Genomic DNA, 25012 nt, shown 5'->3' with positions numbered 1-25012 from the left:
CTGTCCTGTCTGTGTGCTAATCCAGACGACGGAGGAAAGAGGCTATTTCTTCATAAGAATGAGAGAAGAGATCAAGTAAAAAGAACGTGTGAAAGCTGACCCATGAGGCGGGAAGAGTCAAAAGTAGACTCATACCCGAGCGATAGCGCAGCAGCATTGTCGCCGGTCCCGCCTCGGCCGCAACACGCCGTCCCAGGCGATGGCGTAGAAGCACTGTCGCCGGTCGAGTTTTTCGTTCGTGAAAGAAACAAGCCTCGAATGACAGCGCATGTCAAACTCAAATGGGGTATCATATGCAAAAAAAGATAAAATCAAAAACCGCCGCCAAACCCGCAACCCCCTTTTCTCGTGTATCCCGTAAATATGTCTCTGCCTACAAAGACGGGGCAGACCGGCGATAGCGTTTCGCGTTTTCGCCGGGCCCCGTCCGCCCAAGTTCGAAAACGCCGTTCCCAGCAATGGCGTAGAAGCACTGTCGCTGTCGAGGATTGAGCACCATCTCAATACCAATCCTCGTATGAAAAGCGCACGCAAACGCTTGATGTCGCAAGAATGAAAAATAAAGATGAAAGGTTAGATAGTAGAGCGCTGGCAGGTTGAACTGCCTGCTTTCCCTTCCTGGCGATGAAGAAAAGCAGCACCATCGGATTGCAAATGCTGCTTTGTGGCGGCAGAGGGGGCCGATAGTTGAAGATCAAAGACCCGTGCACCGCGCGCCAGGGTTGCCGATCGCGCGCGGCGACTAGGTCTTCTTACTCCAGGGCAGACGGCCGAAACCACGCTGCTGTTGTTCGCGGCGGGCGGCGCCATCAACAAAGCTGTCTTCTCCATCGCTGGAGTTGATCTTGCGGCTGGGCTCATTGCCGACGATCTTGACCGCGAAGTACATGACAGCGCTGCTGAGAATGCTCACACAGAGAATGCCGATCATGACCAAGTTGCTGTTGCGGTACTGGCGAGGGCCCTTGGCGGCATCCTCGGGCCATCCGGTGTATAATGCGTAGGTGGTGGTGACGCTTCCCAGGTTGCCCAGCCCCGAGACCAAGGCGGATGCTGCAGCCACGCCGACTTCGCCGTGACGCTGCTGGAAAATCTCGTTGGTCCAAGTCATGCAGATGGGCACCGTGGGGCCCAGTCCGAAGCCGACCATGAGCAGCCCTCCGTAACGGGCCCATGGATTGGACTGAGGGGCAAACGTGACGACCAACAAACCGGCAATCTGAATGCAAGTGGCGGCCGAAAAGAAAACAGGACGTAGTCGATGGAACCGATCGGAGACGGGGGTGACAAGCAGGATGGCAATCAAATCCATGATCCAAATAGGAGCAAACAGCAAGCTGAGCTGAACCCCGGTGAAGTTCGGGTTGATGCCGGAGATAATGACGGTGCCGTAAAGCTGGGTACCGATGCCAACGCCAACAACGCCAAAGTACATCATTGTCAGCGGCCAAAGCCTCCAGTCGATCAAGACGTAACCTAAGTCCTTGAGAGCCCAGGGTCTAGGATGGTAGACTCGCTTGAGATCATCGTAGTGAATGATGGCATCCTCGCCCTCCAGAACTTCAGGGGTCGGAGGAAGCAATTTGGCGAGCCCCTTGTGCACGCGTTTCTCCCCGGTGGCAGAGGGCGGTCGGGCAGCCACCAAAGCAGGGTAAAGCCCAGCGCAACAGCCAGGATACCGTAAATCAAGAACATCCACTGGTATCCGAACAGACCGTGACGCCCGTCCATGAGCTGAAAGCCGGCGGAGACCAGGCCGACCACGGCGGCCGAAACTTGAGCTGCGGTAAAGTACATGCCGATCCTCTTGCCGGTACGGGATGGCGGGTAAAACAAAGTTAAGTAGTAAGACATGCCTGGCCACATGCCCGCAATCACGACGCCGAGAAGGAAACGCAGTAACCTATTGGCATGTGAGAAACGACGCGAAACTCAGGGGTGCGGGGCAGTCCGGACTCACTTCAGACTCCAGGCTGACTTGACGGCAGTGAAGCACATTCCAATAACGCCCACAGCGAAGACAATGCGGGCCATCCAGACTCTGGGACTGAGACGGCTCATGACCAAGTTCGAGGGACAGTCAAAGATGACATATGCGACATAGAAGAGGGCGAGGGCAAGCGAAAGGTCCTTAGGGGAGAGGTGGAGCACCGTCTTGAGATCATGGCCGACATTGGCATTCATCGTCTGGGCCAGACCAATGTTGGAACGAATGGCAGAGCACAGGAAATAGAGAATCCAAAATGCTGTCGACTGTATTAGCTACTAATTGTCCACGTGTTTTCTTGGTGGAGTGGGAAAACTCACCTGGAATGATGCGGCGATCGATCTTTCGGTACACCTTCTCGACCTGTTCGACGCTGTAAGCCGTGCGGCCATCATCACCGACTTCGGGATCCGTCAAAGCCGCCGGGTTAGTACGAGTCTCGTGGGGGTGTTTGGTGCCATCTTCATCTGGACCCAAGTGAGGGGAAGCCATACTTCGACTACAAAGCAATGGAGGAGCGTGCTTCTAGTCTTTTCAGGCGCTTTGAACAGCTGGAGAGGGAATGAATGTATACTCGGATATGCAACCTAAGGCGGTCCCAATGAGCAGCGAGTGAGGGATGAGACACGTAACACCGAGAGACTCGCGGGGAAATGCAAAGGAGTCGGACAGAGGCGTGGTCGTGAGTGAGGGTGAGGGAATTGAAGATCAGCTCTTGACTTTTGTAGAAAATTATTATTAGCACGAAACGAAACCATGATACCATCTTAGCGGGTGCCGCCATAGCTCCACCACCCTCTTTTTTTTGGGCGGGGTGAATGAGATTCTAGACCATTAAACATTCCCCATCTCCGGCTCTCGGTGAGTCTTTTTCAATTGTGGTGGTTGGTGTCCTCTTACCTGCTTCTCCTCCAATCACCAGAGATGCTACCGACTCGAGTTTCCCGTTGCTGCATCTCGATCAACGCCAATAGTAGCCTGCTACCCCTTTCAATGACTACGATGCCTTTCGCACCTTTCTTGCGTTCGGCTTGGAGCTCTGCCAGAGTGACGGATTGACGAGCCCGACGACGACACTCCCTACAGGAGGAGAACCCCGTAAAGGGCTACCTATAACCAGAGCAACGAGCAGGTGCACTTGTTTCATTCATCTTATACAATCATTGTCTGAGCTGCCATCTTTGTGTGCTGAAATCAAATGATTAGTGTGCCTCCTTGCAGAGTATGAGGACAATAAATTGTGAGGGAACCCTTGGAGGAGTTAGCACAATTGCCCCTTTCTCTATCAATATCATTGTCGTTGTTTGTTTCCTTTCAGACCAACAGTGCAAAGAGGTTCTCCCAGTATATACGCTTCGCATATATGCGCACCCCTATTATAAAAGGTGCAACGATCCCGGCTTTTACTCGAAACCTGTCCTGTATCATTAGCACGACAGTCAAACGCACTCTATTCTTCAACAACTTCTGCAAACGGTAAGTTCTGATATAGTACTTCAATATGAACGTCCCCAACAGCAAACAGGCTTCAGGAGCGGCCAAGGCTTCTTCGAAGTTTTCAGTCTTGGGTGCCCAGACCCAGGGCGCCTGCGTTCGGAAGACGAATACCATGGCGAGCCGAAGAGGCGGGAAAGACAGAGGGTCCTCCATCGTGCATGCACGTGCGGCAGTAGCAGACACGTCAAGATCGAGCTCGGTTGAGCCCGATATCCAGAACCCCCTTCGCCGCGCCCGCGTCTTCAGCGACCGGACCTTCGAGTTTTCCATGCAGTCGAATGACGTGGTCTCCAAGCTCGGGCAAGACATGGTAGGCCTCACCGAGAAAAACAACGTCTACCTGCATGGTGTTGAGGCGCAGGGGCTGTTGCAGGCGCTGAACAACCTGCAACACAGCCATACGGGCTTTGTGGTGGCCTCGGCCATCGAGGGGCCGACCCGCCACTGGCTGCACTTCGTGCCCCCGGAGGCCCAGGGCAGGATTCACTACGCGCGCCCCGGCGAATGGAGCTACTTCCAGCTATTCCAGCGGGGCGGCAACGGCCAGAACTCTCTTCCATGGAGGAATGCTCTGGACAACATAATCGACGACGCCACTTCAAAGGCCAGCCTTTTTTGGGGGCTGGCTCTCGCATGAGTATACCATCTTCAACTGGAACATCGGGTCCCACTGGGGTAGCAGCCTCATTCATATGCAACGGGACGCCGACGGCCGCTACACCCACGTTGCGCAAATCGGCGTCATGGACCCCATGCAGAGTGATTCAACGGTCGCTTTTATTCATCGGCGCCTGCGCGTGATTCTCTCGCGCCTCGGCTGCAGCTTCGCGACAGCCAACGTCGATCGCACGTTCTGGTTCCCGCGGCAGCAGGACGGCCCACTCGTGTGGCCTGATCGCCACCTACCTCAACAAGCTCCTGATCGAGCGCATCGCCGACCTGTACCTGCCCAGCGGGCCCCAGCAGTACGACGACACGGTCCTCTGGCAGCCCGCCCGCGAGTACCTCAGCCCCCGCCAGATCCAAGGCGAGCTGGCGGGGCTGTGCGCCTTGCAGCTCATGAAGGCCACAGGCTACAACAGCCGCATAGCCGTCGCCCTCGTCGGCCGCGTCACTAACGAGGCTGCCGATCCCACCGACTCTCTAGCCCAAAGCGTCAGCTCCGACCCGACCCAGCTAAGCCTCTACCCGACCCAGGCGACTCCGGCGCAAAGACGCCCAGCCCCGGTACAGAGCCGCCCAGCCCCAGTGCAGAGCAGCCCAGCCCCGGTACAGAGCCGCCCTGCCCCGGTTCAAAGCAACCCATCCCCGGCACAGAGCAGCCCGCCCTCGGGCCAACTTACGGACAAGATGGGGAATTTACAGGTCAAGACAGAGCCCGATGTCCGCGCCGAGAAGCCAGGCTACACGAAGCCCCGTAGCGCAACCCCCCTGATGCCGGGGGTAAGTCCGATTAAATTCAATATGGGCTCCCTCTTTAAGCAGACGAATGGAGGCTTTTATCCTATGGCCAGAACAACGCCGCCGCCCACTTGGGGCACTATGAGGGAGGCGCAGGCTAGGAGAAATGTAAGCCCCAGTAGGATGCCTAGAAAAGGATCTCCTTAGGTAAGTAGCTAGTTGAACCTTTTTGGGTAAGGGGCCACTAGCTGGAGTTTGGAGTTTATTGTTTCTTTGTTTCTTTGTTTTAGTTATCCGAAATATGGTGTACCTATAGTACGCATTCAGTCACTTGAATCAGTAGGTAAGACTTCATATCTAAACGAAAAAAAATGAAATAAAACATTCAACTTGTCAAAACTCTTATTGCTGGCAAAATATGATGTTCATAATCATCGTACTATTTTGGCTAGACCCAAATGTCCGCAACAGCAAAAAAGGGGTAACGAACCTCTATCATGACATGTATGCATGTAAGTAACATAACTTCTCCAATTCATTGCTCAGCTCCTCGTAGAGTAAGCTCTCCCTACGTCCAATCTCCATGTCAATCAGGTTTCGCCAACGTCTCCCGAGATGAGAATTTGTTTCGGCTTCTGGGTTCGATGCTGAAGCGGCCATTCCAGTCTCAAAGCTAGCAAAGTCTCGGGCGACCAATCTGCTTGGTCGATATAATACAGCAGACCCTCCCGCAGCCACTTGAGCCTCTTGGAAACCGAAACCTGCCCGAGGAAGTTCTGACGAACCGCCGGGTTGTCGACCGGTAGGTGCTCGGACTCGAGGCAGATCACCAAGCCGCAGAAGATGAGACGCGGGATGAGCTCCGTCCGCTGGCCCCAGATGTAGTCGTCGGTCTTGGGCATGACGACTTGGTCATCGTAGGTCGCTTCGTTGACGTGGTATACGGCCAGGGCAAGAACGAACGAGATGGTCTCGCGAGGTGGCGGTGTCCGGTAGTTGGGATCCTCGTACGCGTGGTAAGTCGTGTTGAATCGCATGGTACCAATCTTTTCGGGGTTGACGGTGTTCCTACCCAGGTCGCTGGCGCTTAGGTGTTCTGGCAGGAAATTGGTGGTGGCTCTGGTCCAGAAGTGGTGTATGGCAGCTCGACGTTCCTTACGCCCGTAGGGGTATACATCGTGCCAAATGAGTTCATCCCACTTTACCCAAGCAATAGCACCTATGGGTTAGCAAACTGACTAATCTCATTGAATTAAGTATGTGAACCAACGGGGGCACACTCACCTCTCGATCCCAGATGCTGACTGTGTAGACGGTATTTTGGTAAGGGTTCGTTGGCTCCCTGATGAAGTGCTCATGAATGAAGAATAAAAAGCGGTACACGCCGTATTTACTAACGTTAGTTGCTCGTTGCTCTTCGGATGATGAGCGATATGACCTGCGTAGGACGCGCCATCTTAACTGCATATCCTCTTCGACATGGTCCATGATGTTGACCACTGGCTGTGTGTCAGGGTGAGCAGTTTTCTTCGTTGCCGATGTATGATACGCCAGAGGGTGAACCCTGAGGATTCTGGGATGAAAATATGTCTTGATCCTGTTGCCCTCGTCATCGGCCTCAGCAAAACGCTCCTGGTGCATGGTCAACAGCAAAGGGAGCATCCAGGCTATGGGAATTTTTCCGATCGTCAGGTCGGCTAGGACCTGCCTGATCGCGTTGAACTCCCGTTTACCGAAGTTCTCTATCTCGCTCTCGTTGTCGCTATTGTTCTCGTTCTCGTTCATCATGATGGATGGAAGTATGAGGTGCGAAGTGTTGACTCGCTCCTCTGAACTGTAGGCAACAAAATCAGAAAACAGGGTTGCTTATAAGAAACAGTAGGGTCAGCCAGTAACGTGTCTTCACTACAGCCTAGCAACGTGTCTGCTACCTTGGACCGTGATGGAATAAAAAGAGCATTGGCACAACAATAAAGGGCAATAGTGCAGAAACCATTTCATGGGACAAAGAGTAAGGACACGAACATAGATATACTCCGAAGCCATTGCTGAGTTGATGCACTAAAGAAGAAGCTGTTGACGTGTTTTCCTTGTCATAACCAATTGAGCTGCTGGGGCAGCACTGGGTGGCTGGCTTGACATGGGCGCATCTTGATACCCTAGGAAGAGCACCAAATCACCAATTCTTGTAGTTGTCTTTTGTTTACTCGAAGTCTTATGGTTTGAAATGCCTAGTATTGTAAGTAAGAGCAAACCGATAATGAGAGCTTGGTATGACATGCATCTTTTTGAGACAGCGTTTGCCTTGGTGCCTGGTGCGCGAACGACAACACAAGGATCGGCTGAAATCTCACCGTTCTTTCCCCTCCATCATTGACCAACACTGTCGCTGTCCCGAGCTCGTTCCTACTTAGAGATGACTCCATTACCTAGCCTGTTGGCTTGCTACATTTGAGATTGCCAACTTTCACTCTAGACGCTTTAGAGCAAATATGTATATACCTCTTAATCAGCCTATTGTGTACACTGTGAGAGCTCGTGGCTTCGAGGAAAGACTTGTTATAATCGGAATACATGCCTTGAAGCCCCTTTCCGACCTCATCGAATTGCCTTGGCATATATGACAGCGACAGTGGGCCGGGCGGCGGCGCTGGAGGAGCCAATGCGTACTTCAGGTGAAAGTGATTGGCGACAGTTTAAATGAGACGGCAGCATTCATTGTTATATAAGCCGGCAAGCCGAGAACGGTAGGCCAGCCATTCCCTGCCATCGGCTGGCTCGATTTACTCGTCCAGATTTATTTGTGGATTGGTTCTCGATCGTCGACGACATCGCTGACGAGTCTGATATGGCGACCAAAACAAGTAATACACGGAACCCTAGTTACAGACTGAGACATCATCATGCTCTGCTATCACGCACCGGTTAGCTTTGGCTTGCTTCAATCGAATTCGCTATGAGACTCAAACGACATCAAGTGACGAAAAGCTCGATGATGGCCTCAGTCCAGAACACACCATGGAATCACTCACCGTCGAATAGCCATCGGCCATACTAGGCTCGACAACCTTGTGAAGATGGCGGAACCTCAAACAACGTCCAGTGGCCCGACAGCACCAGCGGCCAGACAATATCACTGTTACGAGCCTTGCATTGAACATGCAGAGTGCTTTGGGTTTTGCTTTGGAGAAGATCATGACAAAATGCTAAAGATAATCCGAAGACATCACACTTGGCCTTTCACAGGTGAGAATATGGACGAATGTCCATTACCATTGTCGACATAACTTCGCAACGGTTCCCGATGGTGCTGCCGGTGCTGCACTCTTGCTTCCCAAATACGGAAACACACTATGCCAGACCATGACCGAAGATGTTTCTGGAAGACCAGTGGATGATGTTGAGGATTGGTTGATTTGGACTCGAACAAGGGGGAGCAGCCAAACCCCCCCCAAAGGCATCGATGGCATCACCCTTTCGAAGAGTGTCCGAGGAGCTTTGAGCTGAGGCTGGAAGGCTCGAGGTGAGACCCAACAACCAGTATGAGGTCTCCGAAATGCTTCGAGGCAACAGGTTTGTTCTCGATGCCATCTCTGCGAGGACTTCGACTGCCGCCTGGCTCATATGTGGACAAAGCGCTAAACAGATACTGCTTAACCTGGGGGATAACACCTACTGTTGTTCGGCCACTGCAAAACAATTAACCAGCTTGCGCCTACAGCGACCATATTCACATTCAATCTATTTTCCCCCGGGCGGAAAAGAGAGAAAGATCCAACTCATACACCAAGCAAAGTACACTTGGCTGTCGATTGTTCCACTTCCACATCGCCGCCTCAAAGTCATACCCCCCTCCCCGTACCTCACTGCCTCTGGTAGACATTCATTTGGAGGGAGACAACGCGCGCTCAATTTGACTACACCAGGCCCATGATGGAGAATTACTATTCGCCTTGGGGCTGTGATGGTATAGATCCGGATCAGTCGCTCTTTAACGGCAGCGACCCGTTCTTCGATGATCTCTATGGCGCGTACATTCAGGATCCCCTGCAGGAGTACCCTCAGCAGAAGTACCCTAAAGAAGAGCAACCACCTGTTGAGGTCGAGCCAATGGGAGACATGTTCAACCAGACTGTGGTCAACCCAACTGTGGACCAACAAGGCTTTTACACGAGCATGTGTAACAACCATGGGATGGTGCCTAGTGTCCCATCGTCATCGCCGACCGCCCCTAGCAGCGGCACCACGGCCACGGCATCAGGCACACCTCTTGACTTGGCTGGCCTTCAGTTCGACCAATGTGAGTCATTCTGCCTAGGGACAGTCATTCGCTCAGCCTCTAGGCGGCAACACTTTCGTTGGGTGTGAGCATCTGCACTAACAGATTTTGCTATAAAGCAGGGTCTCCCGAGCCATTCGTTCCAAGAGACAACAACTGGACTTACGGCATCAAAGTATGGCCTGCTGCCGATGAACCTGGTAAGTTGCCTCCAAATATGTGTTGACGTTCCTGCCTTTCCATCCTCGCGGCGTCGAGGCCGCCTGGAGGGGCTGGCTGCCTGGTTGGAGATGGCCACATCCAGAGAGAAGGGAAGCCGAGCCACAATCGTGTTTCTAAATATGGGTGACGCACCCCAGCAATGCCCGGCAGCCCAAGCCATCAGCCGAGGTGGTGTGGCGCAGCCGGCCACTTCCACCTCATTGGTTGCGTGTGGCTCGCGCGTCTCCGTCTCCTGCATGGACTGCATTTCTGGTTGCATGGCATTGGCATGGGCGATCCCCGGTTTTAGCATGCTGCTGCTGCCTTTCCTTTTTTAACCCGTTCTGGCCGAAGGGCATTTCGCATTTGGCCGCCAGTGGCACTCCAACAACACGACCCGAATGTCTACAACCCTCATATATTAGGCTGCGTGCTGACTTTCTTCTGCGTCATGGTCCAGGTCGTCAAGACGTAGAGCGCCATCGTTATGCCCTACACGAGGCCCTGCTCAGCAAGGGAATCCGGTACACGACCCACACCATCTTGAACGATCACTATCCTTATCGGCTCTATCGACTCCACGACAGGTTGCGCGACAGCGAGAAGGCCCGGCTCGAGTTTATGCAGGTGTTCAGTGCCAACCGACCCTACAACCAGCAGCTGAAGCAATACCAGTTCAAGATGAGTGTCGTAGGCTACGAGCCCCGCGACTTCGGCCTCGGCAGCTCGTACCCGAACATCTCTGATCCTTCTGGCAACGACGGCATCAACTCACCCTTTGAGGACGACCCGGTCTCCGGCTTGCCTCTGCTACCCGACAGCCCGTCGCACCACCCTTTCGGGTCGCTGCCTGCCACTTCCCCGCAGCCTATTCTGTCGGGACCCAAGAGCGATTCCGACCAGCCGGCCGACACTCCCGCTCCTCAGCGTACCAAGGCCATTCCGAAGCCCGATCGCGAAGTTGTTAAGAACGGAAACGGCAAATACGTCTGCCTGTTCCCAGATTGCACAGAAGAGGTGAAGGAGTTTGGGCGCAAGTGTGAATGGAGGTAAGTTTGTGTGCAAGCAATCAGACTTTCACTTTCACCGGCAGTAATACTAATACGAAGAACAGTAAGCACATGGACAAACACGACCGCCCTTACAAGTGCGCCGTCGAGGGGTGTGAGAAGCTGCCTGGATTTACGTACTCGGGGGGCCTCTTGCGCCACGAGCGCGAAGTCCACGGCAAGCACGGCGGCCCGAAGAACCCCTTGAACTGCCCGCACCCGAACTGCAAGCGCTATAGCGGGAAGGGCTTCTCGCGGCTGGAGAACCTCAACGAGCACCTCCGCCGCGTGCACACCAACGGCGCGGCTTCCGGGGAACTAGCCGCCGACGACCACGAAAGTATCGCCACCACCACCGTGGAAGCTGTTGCTGTCGCCGTCGCCGAGCAGGCCGTAGTCGGCGAGAAGCGCAAGGCCGACGACGAGGACCTCCGTGTGGAGGTCAAGAAGCTGCACGTCGAGAACGATGACTTGCGAGCGGAGCTTGATGCCCAGAAGCGCCATACCGAGGTTCTTCAGGAGCAGATGCGCCAGCTCCAAGATACACTGTCAACTCTGCGACAGGCCCACCTTCTCAACGATCACAGTCCTACCTTCTGATTTCTTTTTCCCCGTTCCTCTTCCCTTCTCTTACTGCTTCCCTCATATTTTACTCTGCTCGTTTTTCTGCGGATATACCCCACTCGCGAACGGTTCGATTCAACTCCCTCTCGATATGATGGATGACGATATGGTTTGCATGGCAGCGGAGTTACTGGTTGTTGATCTGGTAAGGATCACTTGGTTTTGGCATCTTGTGTAAAGCCGCGAGATGCACGGATTACGGATAGATGATCTCCTTTCTCCCAAGGGGCGAATTGCAGCGGTTGATGTTTTGCTATAGTTACGATGCACGCGGCACGACTGTTCGTTACTTGATTTTCCCATTAGACGACGAGAACAAGAGCCGAGTTCTCTTTGTGTGCTTTACAGGAGGAAGGCGTTTCGCAGGACCTTCACACATGGTTGATGGTACGGCCCAATTGGCTGGACGTTTTAGATAGATTGCCAAACATTGGATGAGGAAGGCCAGGATAACGAACCTAGACGGTTTGGACGAAAGTTTTCTGGCTCTCACCCTCTTTCCCTTCTATGTACTTTGTAGTATAGAAGTTCGTGTTTGCTCATACGGACACCAGAATGAATACACTCTGGACTGCGGCCAAGCTGGTGCCTGTGACAGGAGAATGAACGACCCTAAACATTGAATTTGAAATGACCATCGACCTCTGAACTTCCCATGCTTCTATCCTCGATGCATCCATGATAGGCTTGTTAGCCAAGCCCCCTTTGTTCAAAACATGAACGTGAACCTGCAGCCGGGCTTTCAAGAATCTGGAGTGTGGTAGGATCTGAAAATACCCCGAAGGTCTCCTGCTCGCTGCTCGAGCATGCTTACTGCTGAGTGCTCGGTCCTCTCTGCCCATCACACAAGTGGCTCTGGCGAAGGTGACATCGTCAGATGTAAAAAGAACAAGAATAAAGCAGAGACCACGAGGAGGGTCGAAAGACTGACCGCAGAAGGATTTGAACCCTCTTGCTTTTAGAGATATTTTTAATGATACTACCGCTAGCCTACACCAGCCCGGTCAAGGGAAAAGAATCTATTTCGTATTTCGATATGAGTCCTTCATTGTTTGCTTGGGTGCGGGTTCAGACGCTGTTTTGCGGATAGGGGTGGACGAGGAAATGTGTATGAGCTTCGGCGTATCCGTGAGCTCGCCTGATGAGAATTGAACTTTGAGATCAATTATCCTAACTAGTACATGGAAGAAAAGCATAGAGTTGGAATGAAGCCCTAGCAGAGAATCGTGATAGTCCCAGCCTATCAGCACTTTCTCTGCGATTGAGTCTTGCGCCAGTACCAATACAGTCTCTCAATATATACTGAATCAGCCTTTCATGCTCCCATCGTCATTATCCAAAAGCTTGTAATTTTTGGGTATACGGTCCACTGTCTTTAAACTGCCGAGTTAGCATGTATCGCGATAGACGAGGGTGAACCACCCGCGAGAGTTGCTTACAAGTCCAACAGGCTCTGCTTGCTTATAACCAACTGCTACCTTGCGTTGATAAGAGACGTTTCTCGGACGCTTGTCTTCAGTGGATGTTAGGTTGAGCTGTTGATTATCTGCAAGTCAGCAAGTATGCTTGCCATAGGTTTCGGATCTAATTGATTGGTGTTGTGTGATCGAAGACGGGGGAAGGGGGGAAATCGCAACTCACGTAGATCTCGATGCCCGCAGCGTGAAGAGCCAAGGCTAGCCATAAAGCGCCGCCTGCCACCATATTCAAAACAGCAGCGGCTTGAGCTTCATCTTGACCTGATATGTTGGCAGGGACGACGGCGTGCTGATCTAGGTTGGCGCCGCTAAAGTAGGCGGCGCATGAGGGGTATCGCTGTGCTACGATGTTCTGCTCTTTGATGATGAAGTGGATTTTACCGCAGGGCATTGCTGTGTAGTAGCCACCCTTCTTGGAAATGGTCACTGCAGCTATGACCATGATGAGCCGCATCGTGAGAATGGAACCACCCTAAGCGGATAGGAAGTCAGTATGTAAATAGTTAGGTGAATAATAAGTGGATAATGTAGCCAACCGCAACCAGCAGGGGACAGAAAGGATTAGGAGAACATGGAGAGACAGAAAGACAGGCAGACAAACAGAAAAGCAAAAGGACACAAAACATATGTATATAAACCCAGAGAGGGACATACGTAAAACCAGGCTCGGAGCATCCATGCCCTGTGTTGCTCGATTCGAAGACGCTTGATACTGTCCATGGCCAGCAACAAAGAACCGAGGAAGAGTATAGCCACCAATCCTAACACAGTCTGGGACTCGAAACCACCCCCGAATGAGTTCCGGGCAATCATCAGGGCCGACGCGGTGCCGACCACGGACAGGGCCACGGAGATCCGGCCGATGACCCGATGCACGACCATGGCCTTGCGGCGGATGAACGGGATGAACTGGAGGCAGGAGAGCAGACCCGCGGGCAGGATGGTAGCGAGGTGAACCATGATACCGAGTTTATAGCGAGGCAGCCGGAGATAGTACCAGCACTCGCCGGGAAGCGCCCCGTTTCCCGGCGTGGCGTTGGGGTTGCAATAGACGCCGTAGAAGTCGAGGTATTGCAGCCGCGTCAGGATGAAGCAAAACCAGAGCCCGGCGAAGAGGAGCCAAAAAGCAAAATTATAGCCGTGGGAGAAGCCGAGGGGATTGTAGAGTTTACGGGCCGCGGCCGTGAAGCCGTTGGCGGCTGTTTTAGTTGGGACGGCCATGTTGAGTGAGACGTACAATTCCTTACAGAACAGTTGTGATGAATTGGTATGTTAATACTGAGAGAGGTGAATTCAAGAAAGCCGGACGGTATCAGCTGGACATCTAACAAACTGTCAGGCCCCCGCTGTTCTGGTGAGTATTTCGGGCTGTGCCTCATTCATTGTTGTTGCCGTTCTCAGCGATTTATACACATCAGGGGGCCCTCCCTTTATTGCCCCATTCCCCCATTCCCCCATTCCCCCATCCCCCATCCCAGCCCATCTCATCATCAACGACCATCGAGTCCGAGTGCGCCGGGCCCGGAGAGAATGCGAGTCTGAGAGGCTTCAGCCATCGACTTAGTCCCGCATCGCATCACTTAGTAAGGCGTCATGGCGACCCTACTAGTGGGGAGCGCGGACGATCCCATAGCCTCCTTGAGCAACCAATGCTTTATCGAGCATGAGAGGCAGACGGACAGCCGTTGAAGCCGCATTATAAGCAGCCTTCAACGTCGAAACCGAACAGTGCTTCGCTTACTTGAGATCTCTTTGCTATAAACAGCTGACATGGCCCCTCCCTCTAAGCTTGGACCGCTCGCATTCGCTTAAAGTTGCGTCAGATATTTGCAGAGGTCATTACCCCCTACATAGAAAAGAACCGGCAGTCGGGGATACTTATGGCGTATTTCTAATCGATACAACCTAAGCTCCAGCCTGCCAGCTAATAGGAGCCCTCATCCATTGTCGGTGTCGAATATATGTCGATAGGTCCTGATAACCTATACCCGCCCCTAGGAAGATTGTGATAATTGTGCCTGGATTTCTGGGTCGCGGTGGAGAATAGCAGACCGACAATAAGACCCCCTCCCCCACGGTATGGTTCGCGAATGGCCCCATGAAGGCCCATCACTAGCGCGCAGAGTATTTGCTCCATAGTGGACAAAACCCACAGCACAGCGTCGTGGGCGAGGCGGACCATTTGTTGTGCTAGGCCGTGAGATCAGAGCCCAAGGGAATTTGCTGTCAACAACGCCCCGAACCGAACTAAGGGGAATATCCCACGGCCATTTTGCAAGAGATACAGTACATAGTTCTGTCGGCGGCGATGAGAGATTCGGACCTCGACGAGAGAATACCTGGAGTATATATGTATCTGCATTTGTGCAGATGGTGTGGAATCTAATTCTATTCTTCCGCCTTAGAAAAAGCGAAACACCTGGTGGGAGCCCGTCGTGGCGCGGCAGCACTAGATAAAGACCTCATGGCATGGCCTGCTTGCTACTGGCAATGATTGGCCTTATTGCTATGTGAGTAAGATTGTGGTTTGCAGATTGCAGAATCGGCTTTTTTAAGTTTTGCAGGGCCGCCAGACTTCTTCGGGGAAGGCCTCCGAAGGCCCATCTAGCGCTGCATAGCGCTAACAAAAAACACTTGAGGCCTGATAATCTGCCCTTGCAGGTACTCCGTAAGCTAGGGTAGCATATCGGATATTGCTCTGAAGAAAAAGAGAAAAAAAAAAGGAAAAAAGAAGACAAGTGAGGATCGAACTGCAGACACTCGATGAACGAGACACGGACCAGATAAAAGGAAAACTGAGTTGGTTGACATTGACAGTGTTTCCCCCTGCCAAGGAATGCTGGCTGATGCTAGGATCAGGATAGGATGAGCAGAAGGATGAGGGAGTTTGGGCAGGGCAGGGCAGGGATGGTCTGGTCTGTCGTCATAGCACATGGGTTAACGGGAGTTCATTGAAAACATGGGCAGAAACGAACAGGGCCGGTTTGCCAGTGGCCAGCCTGAACTGAAGCCTGGCCAGCCTGCCTCCTGCCAGCAGGGCCCCTCCATGCTGCAGAACGAACCAGTAAGGATCCCCACCTTGTCAAATTGCTGGAAATCACGAGCATCAATGCGGTCAGCAAGCCAGGAACACGCGCAGCCAGGAACCGCCAAGTGGCTTGAGATGGAGATGGAGGGTTGCTTTGGCATGCATCAAGCATGTACGTACGATGTACGTGAGCCTGCGAACTGCAGCAGTAGCAGCATGCATGTAGTGCACACACACACACAAACACACACGTGTAGTTTGCACCCAATATGTGACTCTAGAAAAGTCTCAAGGTTCCAGCCTCTTGTTTTCCGTTGCGCTTCTCTTCCCCTCCCCATGTCCCCCTCCTACTATTGATTACACCTATACATACCTATCATCGGGAGTCTTGTCTAAGACCATGCCCACGGACTGACTGCTGAACATGATGGCAGCTGGAGACGACTATCATCCCCCGCCATTTTTACGTAGCAGTACCACTCTACCACCACTCTACCATTTGGGCCAAATTAAGAACATCTGGTCCCACCCCTGGGCGACTCAGGCGCAAAGGGCGCGGTGCGGGCAGGTGACCTGGATACGCGAGTAACGCAACGCCAGCCCCAAAGTCGTCTGGAAAACGAGAAGAAGAAGGAAACCTGACACTGCGTCGTCGCATCTCTCAGCGCCTCAAACCTTCCCGGCGGCCTTGGGCTGTAATACGTCCCTTCTTTTGGCATATTCCTTGTTTTATTGTTGTACTATACTGCCGCCTCCCTCGCCCCTGGTGGCTACAGTTGGTAATCTCAGTATGGTGACGCGCGCAAAACAAACTTCGACCCTTGCGCTGCCATGGCTGATCCGCTTCACCCCACGACCAATCTGCCTTCTGGTGATGGCGGCTTCGATGTCTTAAATATATCCCAGCCGGACCGAGAGGTGCCTCCGATGAGATGCTGTTGCGGCAACTTGGACTGTGTCTTCTTGAGACACAACAGCACCGTCCTGGATAGTGTCGAGAAGGATGTCCATCTTGCTGCAAGTGTAGGACAGGTACGTTACTTGTGTGTTTCTTGCATGTTTCTTGTGCGAGTCTCCCTTCCTCGTCCTCCCCCTCAGGCAGGCGCCAGGCGCTATTGCAGTAGTTCCCGGCCGTTGTGTGCGACTACCCTGCTGGGCGGGCAGTCGTTCTCACGTCATGGTTGCCAATACCCATAAACCGATGACTCGCATCTGCTCAACTAGAGCCCTCCCCCTCTCTTGAAGCTCCTCACGGAAGTCGTGGGAATGCACCTCAACGGCTGATTTGAGTCTTGCACGTTGGAAGCCCCAAGTCACATTCCTGAGCTCGTCATCACAACATTAATCTACACCATGGGTGTCTCAAAATCTCTAACCTTTTGCCTGCAGGCTCTCCTGGAACGACATGAGGCATACATGGCAAATGCGAAACGAGATCGCCTGGAGCTCACCAGCAGGATCGAACAGCTTGAAATGGACAACCGGGAGCTGGAGGCGAAGAATGCGCAGTACATCGAAGACAACCGGGACTTGCTCGACCAGCTGGAATCCTTGAACTCGACAGTAGCCGATTCCGAGGGGCGCATCAGATCACTAGAAGCAACGCTGCTCTCATCACAGCAAGCTATTCGCCGACTCGAGGGGGAGACCCTGCGCGCCGAGTCACTGGAAAGAGAATTAGCGTTTCTGGAACAAGAGCAAGCGGACCTACAAAGCAACCTGGCATCGACACATGAGGAGGCACGGGTGGCTATGACACGATGGAAGCGCGCAGAGCGGGGCATCGTGAACCTCCAGGATCAGTTGGAGCGCATGGAATACGAGACCAAGATGGAACGCGAGCGACATGCCGAGATGGTGGGTCGCATGGAGAAACAGTGCGCCGTCGAAAAGGAATTGAATACAGCTGCTGGGAGGCTGAAGGGAGCCGCCGCCATCAGGTCTGTCAGCGCCGCGAATAGTGGCAGCAATGTTGTGTCGCATTTTGTACGCGACTTGCTTCAGGACAACTCAAACCTACAGCAGGGCATTACCGAACTGAGGGAGATGCTGATGAACTCTAATGACGAGATCCAGTCACTTCGGGATCAGCTGATATGCCATCAACCGATGGAAAGCAATGACGACGATGCACATCAGACTCTGAGGGCCGAGTTGGAATCTCAAGAGCCCCCGAGGACTCATACACCAAGGGTGTCCCAAGAATTGCACATACACCATCACTACCATGTGCCACCCGCAAAACAGGAGAAGAAACCGCGCAAGAAGCGACAGAGTCTTACATCTGGTATCTTTATCCCTCCTGCGCAATTCTCTGGCGCTGCAACGCCCCCTTCTGTGTGGCGCCCGACACAAATCACTCGTACGCAGAGAGACTCGGCTCGATCGAATCGCTGGTCTGTTCAGTCGGAGGTACCATCCGAGTTCGCGCTGTCTTCGGCACCAAGCTCACCAACCTCGAACCATCGAAATTCGCTGTTTGACCCTATTATGATAGAGTCACTTCCGGCGTCGCCCACGACTAGCGTCGATCCCATGTCACCCAAATGGCGTTCACACCGCAAGAATCCCTCCAATGTATCCACGCGGAGCTTTCAAGTGCCTACCAACTTCTCACTCGACACGCCGTCGCGGACGCATACAATATACGAAGAGGGAGACGATGGGCAAGAGGTTCCTGATCTTATGATCAGCACAGATGAGTCTGGCGCTGACGACGAGTCCGGATCGAAGGAGCATACTGTTACGCGCGACGATGTGGATATCTTCTCGGATAACAACACTGACGATGGCCGCACTGTACATCGTCAGCTTCGCAGAGCCTTGTCACACGAATCAATCATGTCTCTTTCTGGTGGTCTCGAGATTCACACGCTCAATTCTCGACCTAGTCAGATGACGCTCCGGCCCCTCAGCAGCGCAACCTCGGTAACAGCGAGCAGCAGCGTCATCGCACGCCCGATGCTTTCTCGCGATACAGCGAAGAGGAGCAGTCTTGTCCTGCGGGATAACTACGCATCGTCGCCCAGCGGAAACAGTTTGCGTGCAGTTTCGGGACCACTACCCGCGTCGCAACGGCTTGGCAAGTGGGCGGGATCATGGATCCCATGGGGAGGAAATGCGTCTTCCGCATCAACAGCGACGCCGACCAAGTCCGACCGCGACAGTAGCGATATGCTGCAAAAGGCTTTAGGCCGTTCGCCCGGCGTAAACCAGGCGGGCGCCATCCCCGGATTCTACTCGTATTGGGCCGCTCACCAAAAACGCACACCCTCTAAAGTGCAACCCGAGGCGGTCGATCGTGACGCCTTGCGTGACGGCTTGGCCGAGTAACACCTTCTCTTTTTCTTATTTTTCACCATTTGGCACCCTCATCATCGTCACCGATCTGCTCTCGTGTGGATATTTTCTTTATTCTACTTTCTAATTATTCTTGGCCGACACAGCATTGCGGCCCTGTACGAAGAGTCAACATCTGGGTGGAGATACCTACTCTATGAGTTTTCCTTGCATTTTCACGGAGTTTAAAGGATGGCGGCATGGCCGGATTTAAAGCCGGCATAATTGTTTGCTTCATGTCATCGCCACGGAGTTGGGGACACCAGACACAGAGGAGAGAGCAGAATGATTGATACCCGCAACGGCCAAGAGTGCCGCAGTTTTCTTGATTATCATCGTACGGAATGTGGTTTGAAATTTGCATTGGGGGGCGGCATTACCAGGGGACTTAAGAGGACGGAGAATGAAACGATTAGAATATTGACCGGCCAGTTTTGATTTGATTTGGGAGGGTGGTCTCACCACATATACATATATATTACATCAATATCCCCTGATTTGGGAAAGGGGCGGAGCACGCAGAGCGCTTCTTGTATGCAGCAAGCTCGAGTTTGGCAGCAATGTTGCTTGCTCTTTTTCCTATGTGAACTTTCAGAAGCGCACTTTGTCTACTTATCCCATCTGAGTGGTTGTACGTTGCCGAGAGAGAAAATAAATTAATACAAATTCATCTTGACATTCTAGAGAAACATGCGTTGTGGTTGTTCATTCCCTGGCTAATATAGTACCACCGAAAGCTGGTTGCTAAACCTGAATCTCACCCTGCAGCCTTTTCAACATCGCAGCAGGTTCCTCCGCTCATACATGATTTTCTATTTGTAGTAAGTTACAACTCATGGAGCTCTTGTGGCTCTTGTGGCTCTCGTGAGGCGGTTGAGCTGCAATGTCTCTGAAGCCTTATCATCTCATCTACACGACGAAGAGCGTAAGATTAAGTTCCTGGTCAGTATGAAGCCAAAACAAGACAAGGGGGTGATAGCCGGGATGACGAACCTGCCAACGCAGCGGCTTGGCCGCTACTACGCATACACGCGACACATGAAGATAGGCTTGACGCGGACGAGGACGAGGACGAGGTGAAATCAGGACCGCATACGCATCGCAGCTGTTCTGCCAGCGGTTTGGTGTTGCTGCCGCCCATGCTGCCGGAGCACGACACAGTAAGTTGAATGAAGGCCTCGCATGCTTGCTGGCAGTCTGTGGAGGAGGGACCGTCATTGGCGGCGGCAGCAGGCGTTGCTAACAAGGCAAGAGAAAAGACCACCAAGGCTAACATCGCTGATAGGGAAATCATGTTCCTTATTGGGCTCGTTGATGGAATGTACACTGATGTGGTTAGATGATACGAGTGTGTTCTGTAAGGGTGGGAAATCGCAAATGGACGGAGTTGTTGAGGTCGACGTAAATGTCTGAGCGCTGGCGATTTGACTCGTGACTCGTCTGATCTTGCATCAGCAGGTTTCAACCCACTGATTCTCGAAGCATTATCATCAAATTCACATCAATAATAAAATCCTCATTTTGAAGATCCTCGGATAGATTAATATACCTTAAGTTAAGTTTATGGTTGCTGTGTTTTCACACGTCGTTATTCAAGAGGCCTGAGTTTGAACGAAATCCCCAGCACTATCCACGTCTCTACAGGGCGGACTAACGGAGGACACAGTGGTAGCTTACACAGGGATATATCCTTGATTAATACCACTCGATGCTAAACCCCGCCTCCTTTACTTATCTTGATCCCTCAACCTGTGCAACCTCTCCTGCGTAATCCTGTACACATCCGGCAGCCCAATCGTCTCCCACGGCTCCCCGGCCATCAACCGGACGAGCCCCGGCGCTGCCGTGAAGATCCTCGCCATACCGTGCCCGCAGTGCCCCGCGCACACCCACTGGCCCTCCAACCCCGGCATCTCGCCCACGAACGGCACTCCATCGGCCGCGACGCCAATGATGCCGCTCCACGAGTAGTCGAACCCGGCGCCGGGTCCCATCCCGTCGCGGTCCGCCGACTCGCTCCAACCCTGGAACTGAGCCTCGGCGAACCCGCGCACCGCATCCGTGACCAGCCTGGCCGCCGCCGTGCCACGGTCCTCTGCCGCCCCTGCCGAGGACAGCCCGTCGTCGACGCACCGCCGGTCCGCCGCCGGCTGCGCCGCCACCCACTCGTCCAGCCGGCGCTGGCCCGGGTTGGACCCGCCGAACAGGACGACGCCGTCGGCGCCGTGGCGCGGGTTGATGCTGAAGAGGGACCCGTCGCGCAGCAGGACGCCGTACGAGTTGCGCAGGGACCGCGAGCCCGCGAGCGCGAGGGGCGGGAGCACTTTGTTGCACATGTGCGGCTTGGGGCGGATGAGCCCGCGCATCGAGGGGGCGTAGGCCGGCAGGTAGGCGTTGGAAGCGTGGACGACGTTGGCGCAGGCGATGGGGCCGCGGTCCGTTTGGACTGTCCAGCGGTGTTTTCCCCGCTTCTCGTCCGAAGAAGGAGGAGAAGAAGATAAATCATAAGGAGTCACGCTCCGCACCGGCGTGAAAGTCTGCAGATTCACCCCTCCTCCCGCATTCGCCAAGCTGGCCCGCATGACGTGCGCCGCGAGCTTGCGCGGCTGTAGTGTCGAGGCTGGCCAGGCGTAGCATGCTTGCGCGTCCTTGAGCCGCGTGATATTCACGGCTTCCTCCGGCTCCGTCGTCACCTTTATGTGATCGACTTTCCCGCCCGCCGCCCGGTAGCGCTCGAATACATCCCGGGCCAGCTCGGCCGTCTCGATGTCCAGGGGCACGTCGAGCGTATCGCCCACCCAGAGGTCGCAGTCGACGTCGTGTTGGCGGACGTAGGCTACTAGGGCTTCCCATGTGTCTTGTTCGTTTTGTAAGATCTTAGGTTCAGGTCAGCAGCAGTGTATGCTATGCATCGTGGCCGCCATACACACAGGAAATAAAAGAAAGGATGGTGCTGGTTTCTTTGTAGAATAAAAGGGGAAAGTAGAAAATGGACCAATCCTACTTTCATAGCCTGTTCGGTGCCAAACTGCTCCTCATATTTGCCGAATCCTCTCCACTGATCCGGTTTGCAGTGGCCCGCGTTTCGCCCCGTAGCGCCGGAGCAAAAGTCGCGGGCCTCAAGGACGACGACTCTCTTCTCGGGCCAGGTCTCTTGGTGGAACTTGGCGACGAGTGATCCCGTAATCTAGACCAAGTGCCAATGAGTATTCGGACATACCAAGTCACGAGTGGGTATCTTAGAACTTACACCGCTTCCGATGATGACAGTATCAGCCGTTTCCGGCAGCTGCTCAGTCGTGCGGTGGTCAAGCAGCTCATCGCAGCGTACTTGCTGCAGCCAGTAGGATAGCGACTGCCCCTTGGGCCTCGGAAAGCCCCATTTCCCCTCACACGGCTCCTTTTCACCAACGCCTATAGATTCGTCTACATTGAGGGCGGCCGAGGTGTCGGGCCTTGTGACGCCAGTGACCAAATCGGCAGGATCTGCCGGTGTTGCAATTCGCTTGAGAACCATGGTCTTGGGTTTCCAAGGTAGTGCTGGTAGAAAGATGTGTTCGGATGGCAGCCCTTAGTTTCAATGGTGACGATGGATGTGGTGTATGTAACCTATCCACATGCACACAAGTACATACTTGATAACCATCCCATGTCTGGTTATCGATCGGCATTGCGACCGATGGTAGTTCATTATGCATGCCGATCTGCGGAGCGGTGGAGCTGCGGAGACGGAAACAGGCAATACGTCGACTGCTGGACTTGTCTGATAGACTCGGCAAGAGTTGGCCGCAAGTCAGATAAGCCCAAGTCCTCAGTTCAGCGGTTCATCCGATGATATAAACCATAGAAGTATACATTCCAAACCAGATATTGTATGCCCTACGAGAAGGCTAAGGCAAAGAAGGGATTCCACGGAAGGTAACGGGATCATTTACAAATTTGAATGTTATTTTGATTAGCTTAAGTTATTACGCTCATGTAAATACACAAACACAGGCTATCATCATTTGCAAACAACACTCATCCCCTCTACTCGGGCGAACCCAAGCTCAGAATATCCAGCCCACCCTTGATGTCACTCTTGGATGGCATCTTGCCGCGCCTCATCAACTCGGCGGCTTGGACCATGACGGGGTCCCGCCCCATGCTGGCCAGGGCGACAACCGTCTCACCCTTGCAGTAGTATGCGACGAAGTTCGCCTCCGCAGGGTTACCATTCAAAATCAGATCATCATAGCCGTTGGAGGTATTTCCACAGTATCGCAATTGCGCTCCCAGGGCAGACCAGAAGATGGGCGTGAAGAACTCGGGTTTGATCGAGGGGTTGACGATGTGACCTGCCACAATGCGGCCGGACTGTTGGGCAACGTTCCAATGCTCAATGCGAGTGTACTTACCCTCTCCACCAGGGCCCGTATAAGGGAAGGACGCGATATCGCCGATTGCGTACACATCCTTCAGACCAACAACGGAGTATTGCTCATCAGTCTTCAATGAGCCGTCTTCCTCAAGGCGGACAACCTTGTTCTCCTTCAGATATTCCGTAGCGGGCGACACACCAATGCCGAGAACAACGAGATCCGCCTCCAGTTTGGTTCCGTCCTTCAAGACAACAGCGCCGACCTTGGAAGGATCTGCAGATGATGGCTCGGCCTTGTCGACGCTGGCGCCCATGTAGAACTTGACACCCTTGCCCTCCAGGCTCTTCTGAAGGCCAGCGCCAATCTCCTTTCCGAGAACACGCTCGAGTGGGGTATTCTCCATTCCAATCACAGTGACGGTGTTGTCAGCAGCTACGCAGTTGGCGAGTTCCATACCGATGAAACTGCTGCCAACCACGACAATCTTCTTGCCCTTATCGCCAATCGCGCCATTGATCTCCTTGGCATTCTCGATATTTCGGAGTTTGAAGATGTTGCCGAGTACCTTGAAGCCTTGTAGGGGCAGGTTCCGCGGGGTGCCGCCGGTGGCCAAAACCAGCTTGTCATAGCTGAACTTGCCACCGGCCTGTGTGGTGATCTCCTTGGATCCGAAGTCAACGCCACTGACCTCCTGCTGAACAACTTCGACGGAGCCCGTCTTGAACCACTCGTCGTTCCTCCACTGTAGCTTAGAAGGGTCGGTCATCAGAGCCTTAGATAGCTTAGTTCGGTCGATGGGAAGCACGCCCTCGTTTGTGATCATGGTAATCTTTCCGGTGTAACCCTTCTCGCGCAGACCTTGGACCAGGCCGAGGCCTCCACTACCGCCACCCACAACGACGATCTTCTCGGACTTGGCGGCGGAGCTACTCTTGAGGGTTGGCTGGCGCCGGCCAGCCTTGATCGTGGCCTCTTCACCTTGTACGTAGACGGCACCGTCCTTCTCGATAACCTTGAATACCGGAAGCGCATCTAGAGCGGGGGCATCCTCGACGTCGCCGGTCTTGCCGTTGAAGCAGGCTACACGTAGGAATCGGATGTTAGGCAGCAGAAAGAGGAAGATTGATTGCTGAGAGTGAACTTACCTCCATGCCATGGGCAGGTAATGCGACCAGACTTGGTCATGACGCCCTTCACCAATGGGGCGCCATAATGGGTGCACTTGGGGCCGAGTGCCTGGATCTTGCCGCCAACGTTGGCGAGAAGGACTTTTCCTCCCTCAATGCCCTCTACTTCCACCTCCTGCTTCTCTCCGGGCTGGAGGGATAGCGAGGAGATGTCCTTGAGCTTGAATTCGGACATGGCTCGAAACTGTGATGAGATGGTAGATCTACTCTTCTGGGCAATGGGGAACAAGGTGTTGGGCTTCACAGTAGCTCGCGCAATTACTGACCGCAAGAGTGATAATCTTGCAGAATTCATGAAGGTGGAGAGGGAGACGTTTATGAGGGAGAGAAGAAGAAAGACAGCAGAAGCTTCTCCGCTTTGTCAAATCAATCAATCATGCGATAGATACAGCAGTGGGAAGGCTAATACGTCGGGAATGGCCGTTTGCTTCTTTTGGCAAATGAATTGATAGGCAGAGACGTTATGTAGCTGTAAGTTGCGTGTTTGACAAGGTCCATGGCTGTCTCTGTAAGCCGTGTAGCTGGGCAATTGACCAGTCCTCAACATCTACGCGTAATCTAGAGCTTCTGAATGGCCAGGT

The 25012-nt window shown here is 53.4% G+C and overlaps 10 protein-coding genes across 10 annotated transcripts; 5 read left to right on the top strand and 5 right to left on the bottom strand.

The window, feature by feature from the left end:
• Positions 1-742: 742 nt before the first annotated feature.
• Positions 743-2479, bottom strand: PG998_012340 (uncharacterized protein; the record flags this gene model as incomplete). Its single annotated transcript, XM_066879156.1, is given in 4 exon segments — positions 743-1698; positions 1716-1903; positions 1961-2246; positions 2308-2479. 4 exon segments carry the CDS (start codon positions 2477-2479, stop codon positions 743-745), a joined length of 1602 nt encoding a protein of 533 aa, XP_066725540.1.
• Positions 2480-3488: 1009 nt separating this feature from the next.
• Positions 3489-4121, top strand: PG998_012339 (uncharacterized protein; the record flags this gene model as incomplete). The annotated part of the gene is made up of 1 exon (XM_066879155.1): positions 3489-4121. The coding sequence occupies one exon, from the start codon at positions 3489-3491 to the stop codon at positions 4119-4121; it is 633 nt and encodes a 210-aa protein (XP_066725539.1).
• A 106-nt stretch (positions 4122-4227) lies between these two features.
• Positions 4228-5046, top strand: PG998_012338 (uncharacterized protein; the record flags this gene model as incomplete). The annotated part of the gene is made up of 3 exons (XM_066879154.1): positions 4228-4243; positions 4308-4927; positions 4999-5046. 3 exons carry the CDS (start codon positions 4228-4230, stop codon positions 5044-5046), a joined length of 684 nt encoding a protein of 227 aa, XP_066725538.1.
• Positions 5047-5475: 429 nt separating this feature from the next.
• On the bottom strand, positions 5476-6673 carry PG998_012337 (uncharacterized protein; the record flags this gene model as incomplete). Its single annotated transcript, XM_066879153.1, has 2 exons — positions 5476-6084; positions 6170-6673. 2 exons carry the CDS (start codon positions 6671-6673, stop codon positions 5476-5478), a joined length of 1113 nt encoding a protein of 370 aa, XP_066725537.1.
• A 2145-nt stretch (positions 6674-8818) lies between these two features.
• PG998_012336 (uncharacterized protein) lies at positions 8819-11014 on the top strand (the record flags this gene model as incomplete). Its single annotated transcript, XM_066879152.1, has 3 exons — positions 8819-9185; positions 9826-10414; positions 10480-11014. 3 exons carry the CDS (start codon positions 8819-8821, stop codon positions 11012-11014), a joined length of 1491 nt encoding a protein of 496 aa, XP_066725536.1.
• A 1331-nt stretch (positions 11015-12345) lies between these two features.
• PG998_012335 (uncharacterized protein) lies at positions 12346-13737 on the bottom strand (the record flags this gene model as incomplete). Its single annotated transcript, XM_066879151.1, has 4 exons — positions 12346-12411; positions 12478-12573; positions 12680-12988; positions 13171-13737. The coding sequence occupies 4 exons, from the start codon at positions 13735-13737 to the stop codon at positions 12346-12348; spliced, it is 1038 nt and encodes a 345-aa protein (XP_066725535.1).
• A 1738-nt stretch (positions 13738-15475) lies between these two features.
• PG998_012334 (uncharacterized protein) lies at positions 15476-15959 on the top strand (the record flags this gene model as incomplete). The annotated part of the gene is made up of 2 exons (XM_066879150.1): positions 15476-15716; positions 15802-15959. 2 exons carry the CDS (start codon positions 15476-15478, stop codon positions 15957-15959), a joined length of 399 nt encoding a protein of 132 aa, XP_066725534.1.
• Positions 15960-16375: 416 nt separating this feature from the next.
• PG998_012333 (uncharacterized protein) lies at positions 16376-18877 on the top strand (the record flags this gene model as incomplete). Its single annotated transcript, XM_066879149.1, has 2 exons — positions 16376-16587; positions 16858-18877. 2 exons carry the CDS (start codon positions 16376-16378, stop codon positions 18875-18877), a joined length of 2232 nt encoding a protein of 743 aa, XP_066725533.1.
• Positions 18878-20610: 1733 nt separating this feature from the next.
• PG998_012332 (FAD dependent oxidoreductase) lies at positions 20611-22400 on the bottom strand (the record flags this gene model as incomplete). The annotated part of the gene is made up of 3 exons (XM_066879148.1): positions 20611-21759; positions 21888-22070; positions 22134-22400. 3 exons carry the CDS (start codon positions 22398-22400, stop codon positions 20611-20613), a joined length of 1599 nt encoding a protein of 532 aa, XP_066725532.1.
• Positions 22401-22912: 512 nt separating this feature from the next.
• Positions 22913-24606, bottom strand: PG998_012331 (uncharacterized protein; the record flags this gene model as incomplete). Its single annotated transcript, XM_066879147.1, has 2 exons — positions 22913-24324; positions 24390-24606. The coding sequence occupies 2 exons, from the start codon at positions 24604-24606 to the stop codon at positions 22913-22915; spliced, it is 1629 nt and encodes a 542-aa protein (XP_066725531.1).
• Between the last annotated feature and the right edge of the window lie 406 nt (positions 24607-25012).

Source organism: Apiospora kogelbergensis, assembly GCF_038363985.1.
Source record: "Apiospora kogelbergensis strain CBS 113332 chromosome Unknown utg000008l_segment0_segment0, whole genome shotgun sequence".
Classification (NCBI taxonomy): domain Eukaryota; kingdom Fungi; phylum Ascomycota; class Sordariomycetes; order Amphisphaeriales; family Apiosporaceae; genus Apiospora; species Apiospora kogelbergensis.
The sequence above is the reverse complement of the archived record's forward strand: the minus strand, read 5'-3'. Positions and strand labels throughout refer to the sequence as shown.